The sequence below is a fragment of the Schistocerca serialis genome, chromosome 9, assembly GCF_023864345.2.
Source record: "Schistocerca serialis cubense isolate TAMUIC-IGC-003099 chromosome 9, iqSchSeri2.2, whole genome shotgun sequence".
Taxonomy (NCBI): Eukaryota; Metazoa; Arthropoda; class Insecta; order Orthoptera; family Acrididae; genus Schistocerca; species Schistocerca serialis.
Genome location: NC_064646.1, coordinates 445,742,865 through 445,766,124, shown reverse-complemented (window position 1 = coordinate 445,766,124; position 23,260 = coordinate 445,742,865). Strand labels below are relative to the sequence as shown.

The window sequence follows — 23,260 nt, the reverse complement described above, 5'->3', positions numbered from 1 at the left end:
GCCTATGGCTCGACATTAATTTTATTATTGAGTATTACCAGAGTAGCGCTTTATCTTATCTGGACCTGGCACTTACTGTACATGACGATGGTATTGGCTTCAACGTTTACTTTAAACCAACCACGTCCGATACATTAATACATAACTCGTCCATACATCCTAGAACTAACAAACCGGCAGACATCATATCTATGATTCACGGATTGCATGAGGTCCCACTTTATAAATAAGACACTAACGAGAAATGGGACACTATAAAGTTTATAGAGTATAGGAATGGTTATGCAGTTAAGAAGGTCGAGTATATTCATGGGCAAATGACAGTAAAGAAGAGGGTGAGGATTTCCTAATACGGGAATATTTCAGATTAAGTGTGTAAATGGCTGAGGGATCCGAATACTATTCCTACGTTCTTTATACGTAATAGTAACGGAAAGTGGCTGATATGGCATGAATGACCAACTATTCAACTAAATTAAGATTAATTGTTTAAGTACCCAAAGTGCGACTGTAAGTACATGAGGCAAACTGGTAGAAGATTTTGCACCACGTTTATGGAGTAAGAATGTAATTTCACCAAAAAGGATCAATTTCAGGTGCAATATTTCATGTTTAAGCAGAATTTAACAATGGAAACATGTTGTGCCTATATAAACGCGTATGGTTACCAGTGAAAAATATAAAAGTTTTCTTACAAAAAGTGTTACATGACAGTGAAGTCGGCAGTAAAATTGAAATATTCAGTTACCCGTTCGTGACTATAATGGTTTACCAAGAGGGATGCAAATTGTCATTAGATAGTTGCTCATTTTTGCACAAACGTGTCAACTGAAACATCAGGAAACTCATCTAGCGACTGTAAAAGCTGCGTAACCTCCATTTCGCCTAAGCGACTGATAGTAAATTTAGTATCACCTGCCCAGACACTATATGCACCAGCAACCTTAACACAACTGCAGATTCTATGTCTGTTTTCGTTCTGAAAATTAAAGAAAAGGCCTTTCTCCGTATAATCCGACACACAGTGAGTAGCACACATAAAAAAAACACGCACACACAGCGCAACTGTACTTTGGTGGTAAGCTCTTTGAGGACAATAAACTTTGAAAGCCACATTAAGTCACTAATCCTTAGTTTAAAATACGCCTACTATATTTAAAGGATCATCTGAAACAGAGACACAGTTTTCAAGACCGGCCTGCAACATAGGAGAATTCACAAGCCGACGATACTTTCAATGCCAGCGGTGACCAATTAAAGAAACATTACTACCAGAATCGAACGAATTATAGACCGGTTCCGAACAAAGGGCAAAGCAAAAAGAAAGGAGATGCACTTTGTCAAAATAGTATACATTACGACAGCCGTTTAGTGGTGCAATGCACCTACTGTTCCTTGCCACCGTTCGGCGGCTCCAACATCTCGGATGCCGATCCTGTGACTCCTCGCAACCTTTAACAAATGACACAGCTTGCTATAGTGAAAACAAGCACTTCTAAACAATCTCCGCATTTTGCTCTGCCCCCAAAATCCCGCTTTTCAGCCCTGAATTGAATATGGTCAACGCCGACAACCATTTTCTTGAGATGCATTCCCAAACTGGGATTATGGTGCCGCAAAAATTAAAGAATTTACTGGAAACAAATGAGAATTTGTGCTGGACCAGCACTTGAACCCGGATACCTTGTCGCGGGTGGCCGTCTTAACTGCTTTGACCATCCAAGTACGCCTTCGAAATGCTGGGTGGTCGACGCCTGCGGCCTAGAAGGATATTGCAAATGCCTTTGTGGAACACTGCCGGCGGTTATATGAAGCAAAGGATGATGACACCTCAGCGACGGACAACGTTCTCTTGGTTGGTTGGATAATTTGGGAGGTGACCAACAGTGAAGTCATCGATCCCATTCGGATTAAGGAAGGATGGGAAGGACGTCGGCCGTGCCTTTCAAAGGAACCATCGCGGAATTTACCTGAACCGATGTAGGAAAATCTCGGGAAAATCTAAATCAGGATGGCCGGATGAGGGTTTCAACGGTTGTCCTCCCGAATGCGAGTCCATTGTGCTAACCCCTGCGCCACCTCAGTCGGTGACATTCTCCATCCATTGACTGAGATTCTCAATGGGGAGGAAGTGGCACCTCTGATAGATCCAATCACGACCAACGACACTGAAGATACTTCTCAGAGGATCATCTAACAAATCATCCGGGCAGCTAGAGTTCTACCACCCCATTTAAAGATCTTATGGCTCCTCGCTGGCTAACGACACACAGGAACTGATGACTCCCAGCGTCCACCTACCATCTGATTACGTCTAAGGCCTTCTTATCCCGATCCCCAAGCCATAGTGTGTCAGGGGCGTTAACCATTATCACCCTCTCACTATTCCCTTATTCAGTGTGTCCCACTCCGAATTATTTCTGTGGACCAAAGGCGCCTGGGTCGTAACAGTAATACACAGATGGTGCTTGGAGATTATAGAGGTCATCACTCTGGCAGAGGCTTGTCGCCTGAACAGAGCTTTGATGTAGGTGGATATCGACCATTGCTTCAATGGATTGAGTCACGACTACCTCGAGGGGGTACTGCAGCAGATGGCCTTTCTCCTGGCCTTTATGTGCATTATGAAGCATCTGCTCCAAGGTGCTACATCGCATGTGATGATCAATGGTCGCATGGCATGCCCATCTGCCATCGCCCGATCGACACAACACGGAGGTGCGTTACCGATGATTCTGTACGCCATGCCCTCGAGCCGGTGTTACATCGACTGCGTCGCTGGCTGACGGGATTTGCGTTGAGAAGTCATGCCTTCATCCGCCGAGTGTACATGAACGATCTGCTAACTTTACGTGATCGTGTGACGAAGTTAAAGGGATATTGGAATGGACTGGCTGGTAAGAAGGTGCTGTGGGCATCTGTATGAATTTAACGGAATCCAAGGATAGTAGGCAGTGTACACCTGGAAGGGAGTGAGACCCAGTTCAGCTACAAGATACACTTAAACATCTGGGACTGTCTTCGCACGCTACGTCAGGCAGAAGGCGTTGCTAACATACACCCAGCTTCTTCATGCGACACGCACAAGCGTCCGAGGGCGTCGGGAGTACCCCACTTGATAACAATTTTATCGATGCCGAAGATGATGGATCACAGGTTGATGTCGGTCTTTGGCTATTTCATGAGCGTGATTCTGATACTAACAGTTCGATACGATACACTCACCCCAACCATCAGCGATGGCAACCTACGTCTCATCAGCATCCAAGTACGAGCGGTGGCCTTATAATGTCAATATGGTGTTGAAGTTGTGGACCAGACGTCGGCACAGATTAATGTGTCGACGAGCTAATTCCCTCTTTACCTCCCCTTGCAGTGATGCATATATCATCATTGCTTTCTGACGTCGAGACTTTTTGCGTTGAATTCAGTTACATACACTCCAATCTCTCGTGTACCAGAGCCCCGAGGCGTGTGATGTTTACTGCTTGACGACGAGAGGACATAACTAGAACGTGATGGAATAACGTCTAACTATGGCAGCTTGTCCGGTACACCACCACCTTCTCGACTCAATCGCCCGGACGACCTGGTGCCTGGTGATCGACTACCTCCATGCCGTTAACGAGGCCGACTACACACTGTGTCAACACTGTCGCCTGCCTATCACAGACACACGTTGCATGGAACGTGGATCTTCTGCAGAGGAGTGACACTCGAAAAGAAAACTGGCTGCCCCACTGGACGAGAGGTTTTCCTCACATACTAAGACTAATACTGTGACATGGATCAAAATATTGTAGATATATGATTTGTTCCACAGTGGTGAAATGGGTATTCTCGGTTTTTGGCTTTTCTACTGGAGCATTTCACTCGTCCTCAACACCACTCGTGCTACCGACAATATGCTAATAATTTGGGCAGTGTATTCTTGGACCCTTCCCGTAGCTGAGGCGTGCCAGACATGGGAAGATAACTTCATAACGAGTACTTAATACTTGGCACACGAACAGCGGCAGGAACATACGGCATTTGTCTTCGACGACATGGCCAGACGTTGTCTGCAGGACAGGAGGATCCACTTGTAGCCACTCGCATACAGCCACAGGTGTGCGACCTTTTTGCTAGTTACGCAATGGGGGTGATCTTTTTCTATTTATCATCATTGTGCAATGTGTTATTGATGATTTCTTACCACAAGGAACCAATTGTGCAAAATAGCATTGATGTGGTTCCCTTTTCCCCGTAAAAGAAAAATACCCTTGTATGCAGCCCTGGGTATGCGGCAGTGACGTTCGTTGCGCTGGGAGGATAGTCGTTTCTTTTGCTTTTCATCATTGTATATTGTGTTGATGTTTTCTTCCCATAAGGAACTAACTGTGCAAAATAAACATTGATGTGTTTCCCTTTTCCCTTGTAAAAAAATTATATGTGTTGTGGTACGATATTCGCAGTTTTATTTAATACAGCTGTTGATCTTCAGCAGTGTCCGTTCCTTCGAACAGGCATGCATGTTCGATGGAACGTAGCATTTAAACATCCAGATACTGTCAAATAGAGACGCTGCAGTGATGGACAACCATTTTGTCAAAATCAGCAAATGTGTACGGGTTAGCAGTTGATAAAACACTCAACCAGTCCTCCGGTTGTATCCTTTCTAAAACATTAAGCATTGCCTCGTCTTCGCAAGTATCTTAGGAGAGTGCCGTCGTTGCCTGTTTACACTCTCAACATACTCCCCTAGTATTTCATTCACTGCTTGCAATCAGAAAAAATGCTGGTCAGTGAGATCCTTTCGTCTACAGGGGCTAAAATTTTCTAAAATAACGAGCCACTGCTGTGCATAATTGCAACCCTTAGCCCACTTAATCGGCAGACATTTAATGGAAAATGATGCGACGGGGAATTTGCAACACATCAGTCTCCTTCTGCATCGTAATAGTTACTTACAGTAAAATTTGGGTAATATTTTGAGTAGATAACTTCCAAACATTCTGAATAATCACCATCAGCAATTTTGGCAACGTACTGAATTCTTTTCTCACAGCTATGCTCTTACTCAGCCCCTCGATTGTATTTCATTTTTGCTGATGTCAGTTCTAATTACTTCATTACCTGTTAGCTAATTATGAAAAGAAATCCGTCAATCCAAGAACAATACTTCCTCTTGCAATGCCTGAAGGTCTGGCAAAACTTGGGATCGGTTTCAACCAGATACACACAAGGAATCCGATTAGTGACTTATTCCAGGAGTAATTGTAAGCGAAAACTCTGGGTGTGAGATGAGGAGGCTTCAACTAACGTGGCGACACTCTCCTACACTTCAGTGCGCAATCCGCAGCACGTGGAGCATGTGTTACTTATCTCCTCAAAGGTCCCCATGCTGTTGTTTACGTGACGACTTAAAGCTGCCTGCCACCGCTGACGTAACTCATCACATCTCCAACAGTTCATTACAGATCTTGTATAACAGGCAATCCTTTCTCAGATGAGTTATGCTCAGAATATTTTTTGCTCCCATGACCGCCTGAAAACAAGCAAAACAAGAGTTACATAAAGTCAGCCGGCCCACTCTTAAGCAAAATTTCACACTTTCATTTACCACCAACAATTTACGAAAGATACATGCTGGCACACTGCGAACATTTAATTATTCACTTTAGCAAACAGGTATTATTATCAGACTGTCTATGAATATTAAAAAGGTGTGAATAAAAGATCTGATAGGGTAACACCCAAATCAATCTTCAAAGCGCCACTGATTTCAGCATCAACTCACGACCAATTTTTTTAGCCCTATGTATTGTAGCTTATAATTTAACATCAAAATTATCTAAACTGATGAAGATGCTTTAGCCTCAAAACCTTTAAGAAACACAATCAAATTACACAATTTAATAAAAAGTTATTTCAAAAGGCACAAATAATAAAACAGTTTAGCATCAGAAGACAACAAAGGCAAAATTAACCAATGTAATATCAAAATCTATTTTACAGATAGCAGTACTTAGAAAAAAACACTGTACCGTTCCATGGTTTTAAACTTAGTCTCACCATTATGCAGGTTTGATTACAACCCATATTTTAGGCCAACGAAGTGTGTCAGGGCCTCGCTCAGAAATTTACTCCAAGAGTTGGCCATTAAGCTCATCGCTGGTGGTAACCGGTTGTCCCACTACTTTTACATAGGTAGAATAAGGAGAGTATAAGTTTTAGAGCACTAAGACAGAGAAAACCTTACCACACATGTTGTAGTAACTTAAAAACAATCACACATCATTTAAAATAAGAAAACAGTTTAGCATCTATACCATCCATGAACTACCCAAATCAAATCTGCCTTATATTATTAGTTGCTGCAGGCCGCTTTGGATGAACGGCGCACATTTAAGCAAGTGGCAAGAGCAGTTTATGGCGAAATACCAACAAGACGATGCAATGGTTACAGGTGCATTCAAATTCTTCAAAGTACTCTGAAATTACAGCTGGTCCTCCCCTAGAAATTCGAATAAAAAAAAATTACGTAAATGAATGAGCAATTCAACTCACACGAGGGCCATCAACTTCACTCGTCTTCAACACGACTCATTTACTATGCAATACAGAAGACAGGAGCTCCCCATTATCTCCCCTTAAATCATGGTGATAACTGCAGGAACAGCGCACGCAGCCTCGCAGCGTCCCAGAGAGCTCTAAGTCAAGGCACCGCCACGAGCTTACCAGAAATATTGATAAGGGTGTATCACTGACAGGCTCGATACGCATCACCCACCTTCTTTAACTAGTTACCCAGCCATTAGAAAGTAATATCGACAATACAGACTGAACTGTTCGACTTTGTCAATATGATTTACATGTGGTTATGTTTGACTGTTTCAGCTTACTCGTTTTGCACTACACACTGCTCGCCATAGCGAGCGCGGTGCTCCTGCTCGTCCTCTGGCGGATTCTCGCCGCCCACATAGGACTGTGACTCCCACGCGGCTGTCCGGCTGCACCAGTAACCTAGTGAGATCCTGCAAGCGCGCCGTTTCTACAGAGCCCGTGAATCACCTCAGCACTGTCACTTTCCATTATCAGTTCACATATTTACGTGATTTGGTGTAAAGCATTTTTTAATTGTTGCAGTTCTTTATTCTAAATGTAAATTACCGTAGCTATATAAAAGTTTTATTTGTATTCTTACATTTATTCTTGTACTTATATTATTAAGATTACTTCTATCACTATTAAGTCACCATAAATCCTAACTTTAATTGCTTATTGTTTATTGTTATGTCCGCTAGACCGTTTCAAATGTTTTGTACGTAGTTACATTAATCAGTCTGTTTGATGCGATATAAGACCTTATACGTCTTTTCTTGTGAAGAGTGTCAAGTGAATAAATGCACAGATGTTTATGACCCAAACCTGGAGATTTTAAAAATAATTCTGCATTACAATTTCCTTTCGTATATTCGTCACCTTCCCTTTTCCTATTCTTCAGTTAATGTATAGAATAGGTTAATGTTTCTCGATGCGAAATCTGGAAAAAATACTTGTGAAATCAGTGTCGAGATCATATTTGGCGACAGAACTGAGAAGCCACCCAAGTGATATTTTCCCAACTTTTATTGTTGACTGGAATACACGCTTCGAAACTGTGAAGTTATCAGCGGTAAAATACAGAAAGGAGATCATCTACAACATTTGCTGCAGTTGTACAGGTCGAAAGACTTGTTATAGGGGCAGAAACTCAGAAGGGAGTGAGATAGGGTTGTAGTCTATCCTTTACGTTATATAATCTATCTAAAAAGCACGCAATAAAGGAAACCATGAAGGAATTATGCAAAGGAATTGAAATTCCTAGAGAAGGTGAATTTTAAGGCTTTTGAACGATATTGTAATTAGCAATAGACGACAAATGGCGTAGGAGTCAAATGAGCGGAATGGACAGTGTCTTGAAAAGATATTATAAAGTTAACATGTATAATAGTAAACGAAGAGTAATGGAGTGTAGCCGAATTAAATTGAATGATTCTGAGAGAACTAAATTATGAAAACAGTAACCAAAAGCGGTATATGAATTTTGCTACTTCGGCTATCAAATAAATAGCGATGAAAGAAGTAAAGAAGATATAAAATGTTAACTGACAACGGCAAGAAAAGAAATTTGTTAAAATCTAACACAAATTTAAATGTTAGAAAGTTTTTTCAAAAGAGTTTGTCATGAGTGTATCGTTGTACGGAGATAGGATAAACAGTACATACGGAAAGAAGATGAGAAGTGATGTTACGAAATGTAGTGGTCGCACAATAAGGTTTTAAACATGTGACACACATATTAAAATATGTATGATAATTATATTTGATGATATTCGGTAATAATGTTAATTTCATTCAGGCAGCTGAGAGATGATATTTAAGTCACCGAAGACTGCGTTGGTGGTTCTCGCTACAAAATGTAGAAATTACAGTGACTTCTCAAAGATTCGTATTTTATGGTAATATACCTTCATTGATATCTACACCTTTAGGCACATACGCGTACAGATAAAACAAATTTATAACAAATGTTCTTAAACAGATTAAAAACAGTTATAAAATTATGAGTACATTTATACGGTGGTTAAATACACGAAAGAAATGTTGTTTCTACCTTACATCTTCTCTTAAGCTTTCAGTAACTGCGATCAAAAAATTAGTGCAAAAAAATGTTCAAATGTGTGTGAAATCTTATGAGACTTAACTGCTAAGGTCATCAGTCCCTAAGCTTACACACTATTTAACCTAAATTATCCTAAGGACAAACACACACACCCATGCCCGAGGGAGGACTCGTACCTCCGCCGGGACCAGCCGCACAGTCCATGACTGCAGCACCTGAGACCGCTCGGCTAATCCAGCGCGGCGAAGTTACAATAACTGTCTGCTGCACATCTAAATTTTTCAATTAGATGATCATGATCCCTTACACTTCGTTTTTATTTCGTTTCATCTTCTTTAAACTTATCAAAGGTTTTTACATTTTCCTCCAATTTCTGTTAAAATCTGCATGCCTTTTTGGAAACGTTCTTGATGCTCTTCAGTTTTATGTTACAAGTACTCTTCAGTTTTAGTGATCAACCTCGTCATTATTTTTTATGTTACCTTAAATTTTCGCAAATTGTGATAAAAGTCTTGGCCTGCTGCAATATCCCCATCTGCTACTCCCGTCATTCTCAAGTTAATTTCAAATCCACATCTCGCATGGACTGGTTACTTGTACTTGCTAGAGTTTTTAGCCCATTTGTTCCCCGCATACACTCCCTTTAATACCTCTCCCTCTTATACTTAATCTCCCTGCTTGTCAGCGGTTTTCTCTAGGGCAGTTCTCTATAATATTTTAGATTTATATTTTCTAGTTTTTCACTTTACACATGCTTTCCAAAAAGACACGCCCTAAACATACTGTTTAAGGAAGTTTATTGCTAGTTCAAAGAAAATATACGTCACTGGTTCTGATTTCTGATTGATGGTATCTTCTTTCCTTCAGCAAGTCTTCTCCTTCTTGTTCATCGACACTGATAATCCTTGACAGAGATTAAAGTGTTTTACATATTTTCTATATGGTTTTGTCCTTCGCTACGTTTATTCCTTCGTTCCACCCCTTATCTCCACGCACTTGTCGATTCATTTGAACCCTTTCCAGCTGTTGTAGTATTTTCATGAAACATGGTATTAATATATGCAGGTCATGCTCCGTCTACATTTACAAGTGACATCGAGAAAGGGTAGTTTTCGTTGCTTTTATTTACTTTCGTGCCACTGCTCTGCTTTCGTCGCGTGCGCTGACTACGAGGAACGAGAAATGTTCACTCTAGCAGATTTCGTGTCACCTGTTCTGCCAAAGAGGCTGTATGACGCATACTTACTTTCCTGCATCTATTGTTGAACTTCAGCATCGTGTGATGAAATATTATTCGATTCTTAGCCGTTCTGAAGCAGCAGTTAACTAAATTCTGATCCACTACATTCATGCAAAGAAGTATGCACACGAGTATATCGAGTGTGAGAAAGGGGATGCTACGAATCGGCAAATAACCCGAGAAAGTCTCATCAATGAAATTCGCCTAGTAATCTTTCTTTCTCACCAACACTTCCTCTAGCGAACGATGTAGACTGAATTCAGGCTTCTGAACGTATATAACTAAATTTAATATGATAGAACGGCAAGAAAGGTTGTATATGGAAATCTCTACGACGATGTTTTCTCGGGTTACCGGCCTAGTTCTGCGGCAACGTTTCGACAAGATCTTCGCCTGAAGATCACAAGATCTTCGCCTGACGACGAGTAGGAAACCTGCCGAAACATTACCGCAGAACGGCGCGTTGATTCAGCTGATAACCCGGGATATCTCCGTCACTAAGAACAAAGCAGCTTAAATCACTTAATAAAGGCAAGGTCTCCGTCCAGATTGTAGACCAATCAGGTTCTTCTCAGAGTATGCTGATAAAATAGCTCCATATTTAGCAATTATATACAACCACTCGCTCACAGAATCATCCGTACCTAAAGACTGAAAAATTGCTCAAGTCACACCAATACCCTAAAAGGCAAGTAGGAGTAATCCGCTCAATTACAGGCCTATATCACTAACGTCGATTTGCAGTAGGGTTTTGGAACATATACTGTATTCGAACATTATGAAGTACCTCGAAGAAAACGATTTATTCACACATAGTCAGAACGGATTCAGAAAATGTCGTTCTTGTGAAACACAACTAGCTCTTTACACTCATGAAGTAATAAGTGCTATCGACAGCGGATGTCCAAATGATTCCATATTTTTAGATTTCCAGTAGGCTTTCGACACCGTTCCTCACAAGCGTCTTCTAATCAAACTGCGTGCCTACGGGGTATCGCCTCAGTTGTGCGACTGGATCCGTGATTTTCTTTCAGAAAGATTACAGTTCGTACTAATAGACGGAAAGTCATCGAGTAAAACAGAAGTAAATCTACATTAACGACATAGGAGACAATCTGTGTAGCCGTCTCAGATTGTTTGCAGATGATGCTGTCATTTACCGTCTTGTAAAGTCATCAGATGATAAAGACGACTTGCAAAATGATTTAGATAAGAGATCTGTATAGTGCGAAAAGTGTGGATTTATTCACATGATTACTAAAAGAAATCTGCTAAATTTCGATTACGCGATAAGTCACACAAATCTGAAGGCTGTAAATTCAACTAAATACTTAGGGATTACAATTACAAATAACCTACATTTGAACGATCACATAGATAATATTGTGGGTAGAGCAAACCAAAGACTGCGATTCATTGGCAGAACACTTAGAAGGTTCAGCAGGTCTACTGAAGAGACTGCTTACACCACGCTTGTCCACCGTATTCGGGAGTATTGCTGTGCGGTGTGGGATCCGCATCAGGTGGGACTGACGGATGACATCGATAAAGTACAAAGAAGGGCAGCTCGTTTTGTATTATCGCGAATTAGGGGAAATAGTGTCACAGACACGATACGTGAATTGGAGTGGCAATCATTAAAACAAAGGCGTTTTTCGTTGCGACGGGATCTTCTCATGAAATTTCAATCACCAGTTTTCTCCTCCGATTGCGAAAACATTCTGTTGGCACCCATCTACGTAGGGAAAAATGAGCATCACAATAAAATAAGAGAAATCAGGGCTCGCACAGAAAAATTTAAGGGCTCGTTTTTCCCGCGTGCCGTTCGAGAGTGGATCGGTAGAGAGACAGCTTGAAGGTGGTTCATTGAACCCAATGCCAGGCACTTTATTGTGAATAGCAGAGAAATCATGTAGATGTAGATAACCCGGGAAATCTTTATCATTAAAAACGATTGTCCTTAACTAGAGTAAATGACTTTCCAGGATACCCACCGGCTAAAATTTGGAATAAAGATCGCAAAAGTTTTCACATCGCTTTCTTTATACAGTGACTCTCATTGATGCTAGATGATCAGCAACACTGATAAAAAGTGTCAGGAAAACCTGCAGTGGGGAAATACCGATGTAACTGTGACTGATAATACATCGCTACATCTTGTTGCTTTTCGATGGATTGTATATTTTCACAAGACACATCTAACCCATCTGAGCAAAATGGACTCTGCCAAGTGACCACAGAATGTCAGCCGACTGGAACTATGAGAACAAAACGCAAATGGAGAGGTTGTACTATGACGTGGAGAGGAAACCAAATGTCACAACATTTGGCCTCAGTGAGTACACTTACTGAATCAGTTGCGTATAAAAAAAAAAAAAAAAAAAAAAAAGTTAGTTTTTGCTGTTATGGCCAACTAACTCAGTCGCATTGTCGACATGACTCTAGCTAGCTCTGAGGAAAATTATACTCCGTAAGTCTGCCAACACAGTGCTTCCCTCAGAACTGTTCCCTGAGCTTAGCTGTGAGACAGAGAACAACGAAGTTTTAGCATTGATATCAGACTGAACTACTATCAGACGAAGATATTTGGGGTTTATGCAACTTGTTTACTGGTGCTATAATTATTTATCGATACGTATCGTTTGTTGTAAGATAATTAGTGAAGAAAAAGATTTATAGCAGTCAGACGTGGACACAGTATTCTGTAAAATTAAAAGTAAGTAGCGCTTGTAGCGAGTGAGTAGATGAAAACCATTACGAAAATTATACTGATGAATGAGTGTGCTAGGCCATATAACATCGCCTGATGGCAGGCTAACTGAACACACGGGTGACGAAGGGGCACCCAATCCTCAAGTACTAGAGCAGCAGCCAGGCTTATTTGGTGTCGAAATTTTTGACAGATGCTCAGAAAAGTTCCATGGGTGCCTCCGAAGGTGTTGCGACATTAGAGGGGCCCTTTGCTGTTTTATTCGCACACATGTTAAACTCCCGCGTGATCCCACCAAAGGAGGTCGGAAGACAGAACTGCTGAAAAAGCGTAAGTATCCTTTACTGGTTCGCATTACATTCACCTTTCGTCGAATGGTTTTTACCTGTCCTTATTGCTTCCAACCTGTTCATGACAGCTAAAACTACAGCGGCACTGCACTCCAAAGGGGTGCGATAAAGTACAATGTTGATGCAGTACAGCAAAGTTCTCATAGGAAGGTTGAATCTTCCGACAGTGTCACCAGCGTCAAAGAATTCCAAGGAAATCTTCGTGGAGCTTGTCGTACTGCACACTGGCGATTTCGACAGCGGAATGTGTGTAAATTCAAACCCCCGGAGAAATGGGTGATTTCATTCAGGCATTTCAAGCCACCTCTTGAGGTCTTTTCCGTGTAGATTCTGAGCGGCAGGCTGTCTGAAATGTTTTCCCACGCGATTTCAACGCAAGGTGTCGCAGTTCGACTGCTATCGCCGAGGTGTCAAAAGAATAAGCAAAACGTAGGGACAAGAGAGCCTGTGGCGATCTTTTATTCGTGCGATGCGTCAATGCTGACCTTGCTCAGAACTGACATGTAATTTGGCGGCAATGTGTTATCATTACAACGCCTTACATCACACGTGAACTTCTGAGGTGGGGCCAGTTCTTTGAATGTGTCGCCATCCTGCTGTCTGAAACGTCACAGTGCCCAAAGGTCACGTTCAGGGGGCCATGAGAAGGATGTAGGGACTTTTGAGTCAAGGCGTGTGAAACAGACGCAAACAACATTTTCCAAGTGTCCCACGTCACGTGACGAACAGCCAGTACATCTCCACACAAGAAAATGCCACAGTGGAAGCGTGATTGGCACATAACTCAGAGGTCTGTGCATCGAAACCACACTCTGTTACATTATTTCTTATACTGATTGAGTCGAGCTTGATTATTAAGCATAGGGCTCCAGCTGGGGAGTGTAGAATCAGCGTCAAAAGCAAACAATATAATTCTGAAATGGGAAGAATGGTAGGACGCCTACTTAACACGTAGCGCTCTTTAAGACTTTGCAGCAACTATATTTCTAGATCGCAATGTTAAGCTCTTCGGATACATACGCACAAAATTCGAACACGTTTGTGAGATAAAACTCGCGTCTCCAGCGTGACAGGCGGGGATAATAATCATTATACTACCAAGATTGATGAAGGACGTGAGTCTAATGCACAGTAGTTTTTCCCATATGGCTGTTCCAAGTCACATAAGCTCGTGATGCTCTCAGAAGCAGCTTCTACGAAATAAAAAAAATGCCCCACGTTAGACTACAGCACATGCCACAGCAGGGCATGGACTACGGCCATTATTGCGCCACTGGGTCCTCACCACTGCTCCATAACAATGAATAGGCTCTTCGCCACGTGACATGGAGAGTGCGTCGCACGACTAACGCTACGCCAACGCTTTTATTCTTATCTTTTAAATGGACTTGTAATCCGGGGTGATATGTTACAATACAACATCACCGGTGTATTGCGGTCTAACTGTGTAGGTGAGGCAGTAAATTTCCACAGGGCAGTCACTCGCAGGAAGCGATATTTATCACGATCGCCTCGACATGCAGCTGCGAGAAGCACAGGAGTAACAAAGCACTAAACGTTGCGGCGACATACGAAATCCACTGCCCAGCTGTCCCGCGTTTTCTCGACGACGAGAGCCGGTTGATGTGCTTGTAAGCGTAGCATATGAAACAAGAATACCACGAAGCATTGGTAGTCAGGTGCCAAAGTCGCAGTATGGCATCAGGTGGCGATCGTATGTTTCTGTGCCCACCACTGGTTTGCAGCAAAGTGAATACCGCTAACGGAGAGCACTGTGTTGTAGCCCCAGAGCATTCCGCCGCCGCCGGCCGTGCTGTGCGGACGTGCGGAGCGGCTGTTGCGGTGTTTACATCGTCGCTGCGAGCGGCCGGCGCTGTGTGGTGAGTGCGCGCTTTCTGCGTTAGTCATAGTCCACGATCACATTTCTAGAATGACATAATGGAACAGACAACGCGACGCGATACTTTGAAGTTGATTTTCGATCCGAACTACGCCCGACCGAAATCTTACGAAGTTGAGGCATTTATCGAAGAAACTTTTCAGATCAAAGTGGATGAATTGATTGGAATTCACCTGTCGATTGTCAGTCCGACTGTGTTCCTTAAGTTACCCAGTTCTGACAAGTGCGACCAAATTGTAGAAGCATGTGGTGGGATGGCAAAATTCAAACAATCAGACGGACACATAGGGCAGGTCACGGTTTCGCGTGCCGGAATGGGAATAAGAACGGTTCGAATCTTTGAGCTTCCCTTTGAAATAACGCCCGAGGAGATTAACAACAAACTGAGAGACTATGGCGCCATTATCAGCAATGTCGCGGAAAAATGGTGTAGCTTGCACAAGTATCCAGTATTAAATGGAGTCAGGCAAGCTAAGATTGACATGCTGAAACATATCCCATCGTATCTCTGGATTGGTGGATATCGAGCGATCATCATTTACAATGGACAGCCGAGAACCTGCTCGGGTTGTGGTTCGACCCAACACTTCCGCGCGCAGTGTGTTCAACGGCGTGTGACGAAACTGCCGACTGGGGAGCGAGACCCGCCTAGTTAGATGGCCACGCTACCCGTGACGTACGCCGCCGCAATTCGCAGTGACGTCGCCCCAGATATGTGTTTCGACAGGGCGGTAGTTGCTTATGCCGACGTTCCCAATGTTACCGTAGCCATGGATACTAGCATCACAGAAACTACAGGTCCAGCACACTCCCAAGACGAGGAAACTGACAGGCGTGAAGAACAAGAGCAGGCTAAGACGGCAGAAGAAGGCATGTGCAAACCACTCGAAGAAGTTGGGCAACACAAAGAGGACACGGTTGAAACAACGGAGGATAATGACCAGCAGCCTACACTGTTTCACCAAAGAAACGGAAGAAACGTCGAATAGCCCGTCAGGGAGCTGCAGAAATCGCGCCAATCCTGCGTGAAAAGGTGAAACAGATAGACCAAGGACTGGCGGAAACAACACAGGCAACTCCTCTGGAAGATCGAACAACAAAAAAGAAGACCCGAAATGAGGACACTGAACCTGACCGTGGAATCCATATTCCAGGCGGTACAGCTGGTCGGAAGGACCCTCCACCTGTACCAAAAACGGACACGCGGGAAGTTACGTGCACGCGAGATTGGGCGGATGACATGGAGGAGCAAAACCATGATGCAGAGATGGCTGACATACCACAACGTTCAGGACGGACGGCACCCGACCGTCGACAACATGCGTCCACCCGGCAACAAACCACCATCGGAGACGCTAGTGCAGCAGATGATGATGCCGACTTCTTCTAAATAGAGCAAACATCCACTTCACCTGGCAAATAGTATCCCACCTGACGCGGTATAGTCGACATGACGTCCTTGCAGGCGTACAGAATTGCGACCTTAAATATAAATAAAATTAGCAGCACCCTCAATCTGAGAGATCTCCAAAATTTTCTGTACGCCGCTGATGTTGACATCTTAATGCTGCAAGAAGTAACGGCTATCCGTTTGGACGACATCACTGGCTACAACGCCGTCATCAATCCTGGCAATGACAATGGCCTCGGCACAGCGATTATGACTAAAGAGGGGATCCTACTTACAGACGTGGCGAAACTGCCAGACAGTAGAGGTCTCGCTGTCACGGTAAACAACACCAGGTTTATCAACATATATGCCCCGTCAGGAACCGGAAACAAGCGCCGCAGGGCCGAATTTTTCAAGGAGGACATCGCCCCCCTTTTCGCGGTGCGATTTGAACAAATAATATTTGCGGGTGACTTTAATTGCGTGCTGAATCCCAAAGATCAGACGCCAAATTTTAACAAATCTCTGGAGCTGGAGAACATCGTCAGAGACTTCCATCTGTTTGATACTTGGGAACTAAAACATGGTGATAAGCTAGGTTTCACCTATATCACCAGCCATTCTGCCAGTCGTATCGACAGGATTTACGCAACATCCAATTTAAGGCGACACGTTTTACAGTCCGAGCTATGGCCCACTATTTTCTTTGATCATATCGCGTACATATGTACGATAAATTTAGAAAAACAAGGAACTTACAGGGCGAGAGGTCAGTGGAAGCTAAACGTTGCTCATCTTTCGGTTCCCGGATGTCACGCCGCCTTCCACACCACTTGGGCAGAATGTGAAAGGAAGTTCCACTTGTACGGTACGGCGCTGAATTGGTGGCTAAACTGCGCGAAGCCCGCAATAATAAAGACAATGAAACCTTACTGCCGTGAAAAAGTCGCCTGGCGGAAGCGGACATTAGACTTTTACTTCAGCTGTCTAGCTGTCTGAGAGACTTGTGCGTTCGGGATGCTTCAGTCATAACAAACTATGGGCAAATCAACAGAATAAAAGCAAAATTGCTCAACCTGCAGAGAGACCATTTCGAAGGCTGTAAAATACGAACGTGTTTGCAGAACGGTACACGAGAAGAAACAACATCGATGTACCACATCCTCCAAGAGAACAAAAGACAAAAACGGAAAATTCTGACGGAACTCAAAACTTCAGACGGGAGTCTCTTGACAGCTCAAGCTGCAATACGAGACGAGATCCATCGACACTTTAGTGAGTTGCTGGCTAATACACAGACAGATGAAACAGCGCAGCAAGCTCTCACTGCTAGGACGACAGAGCGACTCACTCCAGAAGAAGCTGATGTGCTCGCAGCAAGAATAACGGACGAAGACGTCGAAGATGCCATCTCGAGGAGTCCGAAGAATAAATCACCTGGACCAGATGGGCTACCCGCTGAATTTTATCAAACTTTTCGCGAACAGATAATTGCTAAATTGACACTCGTCTGCAATGAAATACTAAATACCGACACTGACCTTCCGAAGGAATTCTGTGAAGGTACAGTGGTCTTAGTCCCCAAAACACGAGGAGGCAAAACCGTGGAGAATCTTCGACCCATAACACTTCTCAATAGTGATTATAAAATCTTCGCCCGTATCATGATGCAAAGGTTTAATTCAGTTATTCGTACAGTTACAGGAGCTTACCAGACAAGTGTGAGAAAGGATAGAACGATATTTCAGACCTTATGCGACTACAGAGACATTATAGCGGTATCGGAAGCCTGCAACATTCGCTGTTCTCTGATGTCGCTTGACTTTGAAAAAGCTTTTGATAAAGTTAATCATTCGTACCTGTTCCGGTGTATGACATCCATGCACTTCCCACAGAAAATTATAGCCTCCGTGAAAAACATACTGACGTCAAGAATCAGTGTCAACGGACAACTCAGTCACCCGATCAATATTCAGAGTTCGGTAAGACAAGGTTGTCCCATGTCCATGACGCTTTTCGAGATTGCGCTTGAACCTCTCTTAGTATCCCTGATTGGTTGGTTGGTTGGTTTGGGGAAGGAGACCAGACAGCGTGGTCATCGGTCTTAGTATCCCTGACTCGGCAACTCCGTGGACTACACATACACGGCCAAAAATCATATGTCAAGCCTACGCGGATGATGTAGGGGTACTTGTGACTGACGAAAGCGAGGTGGAAACAGTACTTGAAGTTGTGGCGACCTACGAACTGGCGTCAGGGGCTAAACTCAACCGCAATAAATCTGATATTATGAATCTTGGTCGGGGTATAGAAACCAGAGCCGCTGGACGTAAAAACACTGTGGAAAAAATAAAATGCCTTGTAATAGAATATACGAATAATATCCACCGCACGGCCGCTCTCAATTATAGAAAATTACTTGCCACATTACGAGCAAGCATCAAACAACACAGCTTGCGTAATTTAAATGCAGTACAAAAAGTGCAACTAGCCAATACCTATATAACCTCCAAAGTAAACTATGTTGCTCATGTGCTGCCTCTGCCACGAACCATAGCACACCTAATGCAAGCAGCGCTTGGTTATTTTGTCAGCAGAGGTCAGATATTTAAGGTTTCGTATGACACCTTGAAGCTACCGACACGCAATGGAGGGCCACATCTGACAGACATCTACCTTAAAGCGCAAGCGCTATACGTTAGCAAAACTTATAAACAGTGGCAATGATCACCGCGGACCTTAGTGGCTCATCTATTACGTGAAATCACCCCAGTCAGCAGAGATCCACCAATCGATGTGCATCTCATCTCCCACGAGCTGTACCACTATAAACACTTTCTTGTGGAATACAGCTATGTACGCCATCGAATACCGGAGCAGGACATATATCAGGTTAAGGAGGTTTACAACACCTTGCTGGAAGGAAAATTGCGCAATCGAATAGAAAACAAGTTTCGACATTATAACTGGAAAAACATATGGGAAAACATACCTGACCCCCATCTACCATCCAATGTGCGATCGACGTGGTACCTCGCAGTCAATAGAAAAATCCCCAACAACTCTACACGCGATACGTCTGGCACACATACCAAACTGTCCCAGCTGCAATGTCGTCGACACTGCAGAACATCGCTTCGTCTGTGACGATGTGAAAGACGTGTGGAATATCTTCAGGCAAAAACTAGCACATGTGCTCCGCACGTATCCTAACACGATTACACCGACACACGTCCTTCTGCCTGATGACGTGCCATATCCTATCACTAAAAGAAGGACAGCCAACTAGCTCAAAGGACTGACAGTCCATTACATCTCAACGGCTATGACGAAGAGTGAAGCAGATTATTGGATGTACCTGATGACAGAACATCAAAAGCTCGAACGACAAAAGAAATACAAAGAAAATTACGCAAATCTCTTGAACCGAACATTGTCTTACCGACAGAGCTGAAGAACGATCAAACGATATTATGTTCACTCCCAGGATTACTTTTTTTTTCTTTACGAAATTATCTATTAAGTTTTTCATTCATTTTACGCCAACAAGGTGGCTATTTCGTTTACCCTTTGCCCTCGTGCAGCAGCACTAATAGGTTGCTGACGCAAAAATGAGACGCCAGCAGGCTGAAGTACGCCTGGCTCTCCTATAAAAATGGAAGAATGTAGAGGACCTATTTTCTTTCCACAACCCCAAAAGAAGAGATTTTGTTTACTTGTATACATTTACTTCGTTGGTCAACTATCTCTTATGGAACAAACATAGCACACAAGCTAGCCGAAGAAGGCACAAATGGCGAGCGGAAGGACGGGCTGTACGGGAGGGAGGAGGACCAAAAAAAAAAAAAAAAAAAAAAAAAAAAAAAAAAAAAAAAAAAAAAAAAAAAAAAATGCAGCAATTGGTTAGCGCACGGTACTTATAAGGCAGTAGCCGTGAGCAATGCCGGGGTTGTGAGTTCGAGCCTCACCTGGGGCGTACTTTTATTTCATAGCAGCTGTCTCTGACAGCAACAGGAGGTTAGGTTTGAGATGTATCAGCTATTTGAGTAACATAATTGTGCATTCGAGACGCTAGCTGCGTCTTCCTCGGTAGTATAGTGGTTAATATCCCTGCCTGTCACGCGGGAGACCGGGGTTCGATTCCCCGCCGGGGAGGCACATCCGATTTTTAATTGCTGCTCTATCACTCGCCGAACTTAGTGTAGCACGTTTGCGGCTACTAGCACCATATCTCTCGCACGCAGGGACCTGTCTACAGCGCATCCGCGGTAGTATAGTGGTTAGTATCCCCGTCTGTCACGCGGGAGACCGGGGTTCGATTCCCCGCCGGGGAGATGCGATTTTAGTCTCTTCGGAGTCGTGGGCCCGAACACATTGCGCGCTCGCTCCGGCGTGTCTGGCGGTGTTTACGTGTGCTTCGCGGGCGGCGGCGGTTCGTCGAGGTGCCTGTTTCTTCGCTGCTGTAGTCAGCTGAACTGTAAGTTAAGATGGATTCTGAAGACCGAGAAAATAATATCCAATGCGAATTTGATAGAAACGTAGCCCGACCGTCTGCTTTTGAAATTCATTCGTGGATGAAGAACGATTTAAAAATTCCTGAAAGTGATGTGCTAGGCTTGCAATGGGACGCGTTCCTGAACTCTTTGTTCGTAAAATTGAAATGTCCAGAATTGTGTGATGCCCTCGTCAGTAAAAACGAAGGCGTACGAAAATTCAAACACTCTGACGGGACAATTAGCAATGTGACTCTGTCGAATGCTGGTTTTGGTATCCGAAATGTTCGAGTATTCAATCTTCCGTTTGGAACTAGAAATGAGACGATAGCTCGTAGCCTTATGCCTTAAGGCACAGTTTTGTCGATTACGAAAGAAAAGTGGTCATCCGCTTATATCTATCAAGTTGAGAACGGTATCCGTAGTGTCAAAATGATTGTGCGGAAGCACGTTCCTTCGTTTTTGGTTATGGCCGGCCACCGGGCTTTTATTTCGTATAGTGGTCAGCCGCAAACCTGCTCCTATTGTAATGCCACAGACCATTTTCGGCAAAATTGCCCTCGGCGTAGGCGCCCTGTGCAGCTGCCGCCCCGTGAGCAAGATGACGACGCGTCGTACGCGGCCGTCTTGTTAGGTGTTCCCCGTTCACCGGCACGTTCCGCGGAAACGGAAACGCCGTTAGTTGATGCGGTCGCGATGGATACTGATGCCACTGCAACCTGTCTTGATTCTGTTCAAACCATGTCCGTACCTTCTCAGTCAGTTCTCGTAGCTACTGTATTGCTTCCGCCTCCGGCTGTGCCTGAAGTTCCGGAGCGGACCGGATCAGAACCCGTTCAGGTGGTTACCCCCCCCTGTTGCTGTTGTGGATTCATCACCATCTAATTCCGTACTTCAAGGTGTTCCGGACGGGGTCCCTGCCTCACAGGAACCAAAGTCAAGGCGTGAAAGTGTTTCGGAGAGGCGTGGCAATACTGACCGCTTCCACAGTGCCAGGAGCTCACGGATTTTAGAAAAACGGTCCTTTTCTCGCGGAGAACGCAGCCCGTCTCCGGAATGGAAGCAGGTTCCACGTCCGAAGTCAAAACAAAAGCAAAAATCTGTGCAAAAGCCGGCGCAAAAGCCCTTGCCACGCCCCATAGTCGAATCTCGGCCGTCGGTTGCGACGGGGCGTCGTCCACAGCGTCCGGTGGCGAGCAGTCAGCCAGCGCCTACGACAAGTGTGTCGGAAGGCAGGCGGGAACAGGTTGCACGGCAGTTAAAGGAAATGTTGCACCACTCTGATGTAAATCTAGCAATGGACACTACGACGTCTCCGGCATCGAACCCGGCCCAACATTCGGTTAAGCGTAAGGCGGACGACACCCCCCAGCGGCGCACGCGCCCCCCTTCGCAGGATTCCGAGTCTGCACCTCCCACACAAGAACCGCCTGCTTCGGCTGCACCGTCTGCACGTTCTGACTGGGCAGGCAATATGGAGGAGGAGGGTGGGTCCCCTCCCGCCGTCTAATTTGTTTTATTCGTTTTTCCCTGTAGTCTATGGTAGCACGCCCACCATCTATCGTTGCTACTATTAATCGTAACAAATTAGAGTCACCGGTGAAGTTTGCAAGTTTTGTCGGTTTTTTAAATTACGTTGCTGCTGACGTAGTGTTTTTGCAGGAGGTTGTGATAGATCTACTACACTCAATTGCGGGATATCAAGTACTCTTGAACTTTGATATCGAGTGTAATTGTGGTACTGCTATTTTAATTCGTGTTGATCATGATTATAGTAATGTCGCTACAATTCCTAACGGTCGAGGTGTAGCTTGCACGATCAACAACGTACGATATATTAACGTGTACGCCCCTTCTGGTGCTGATGGGCAGCCGCATCGCCCTGTAGTCATGGGCGGCGATTTTAACTGCGTGCTGGAAGATAGAGATCAGGAGCCACGGCCGTATAAGTGCCTAGAATTACAGACGCTCGTTACGGAGATGAATTTAATTGACTCGTGGTGTTATTTAGACCCGCGGGACGTGGGATTTACTTTCTTTTACCCCACGGGTAGGAGTCGGCTAGATAGAATTTATGTTTCTCGTGATAAACAGCACTTTCTTACGGAATCCTCTGTTCACCCCGTGATTTTTTCCGATCATTGTGCGTATGTCTGACGCTTTCATTCTCTATTGGCGATTAAACCCCGCGCAAGTCGATTATGGAAGTTTAATGTGCGACATCTCTCACACCCACATTTTGCGCCGGTTATCGTGCGTGTGTGGCAGAGGGTGCTGAAATATCGCGGTCTATATGCCTCCACTTTGTCTTGGTGGGTTAAGCCGGCATTACGCAAGGCCATCCTGGAGTTCGGTCAGAATGTTGCTCACTGGGAGCGATCTACATTGCAATTTTACGAAAGCTGTTTAAATGATGCCATCCACCTGCACACAAATAATCCCGCTCTTCGGATGGCGACAATTCGGAGTATGAAACACCATCTTCTGGACTTGAAAAGGGAATCGTTGCGTGGATCTGTCGTACGGAGCC

The 23,260-nt window shown here is 44.1% G+C and overlaps 1 protein-coding gene and 2 non-coding genes across 3 annotated transcripts in view; all 3 read left to right on the top strand.

Annotated features, from left to right (window-relative positions):
• Window positions 1-7,232, top strand: part of LOC126419143 (fatty acyl-CoA reductase wat-like) — a 166,725-nt gene extending 159,493 nt beyond the window's left edge. Inside the window, 1 exon segment of the mRNA XM_050086253.1 lies at window positions 6,880-7,232. Within this exon segment, the coding sequence (XP_049942210.1) occupies window positions 6,880-6,973 (94 nt within the window). The 3' untranslated portion in view covers window positions 6,974-7,232.
• A 13,088-nt stretch (window positions 7,233-20,320) lies between these two features.
• On the top strand, window positions 20,321-20,392 carry Trnad-guc (transfer RNA aspartic acid (anticodon GUC)). Its single transcript has one exon. It is a non-coding gene; the product is annotated as a tRNA-Asp (tRNA).
• Window positions 20,393-20,499: 107 nt separating this feature from the next.
• On the top strand, window positions 20,500-20,571 carry Trnad-guc (transfer RNA aspartic acid (anticodon GUC)). Its single transcript has one exon. It is a non-coding gene; the product is annotated as a tRNA-Asp (tRNA).
• The last annotated feature ends 2,689 nt before the right edge of the window (window positions 20,572-23,260 follow it).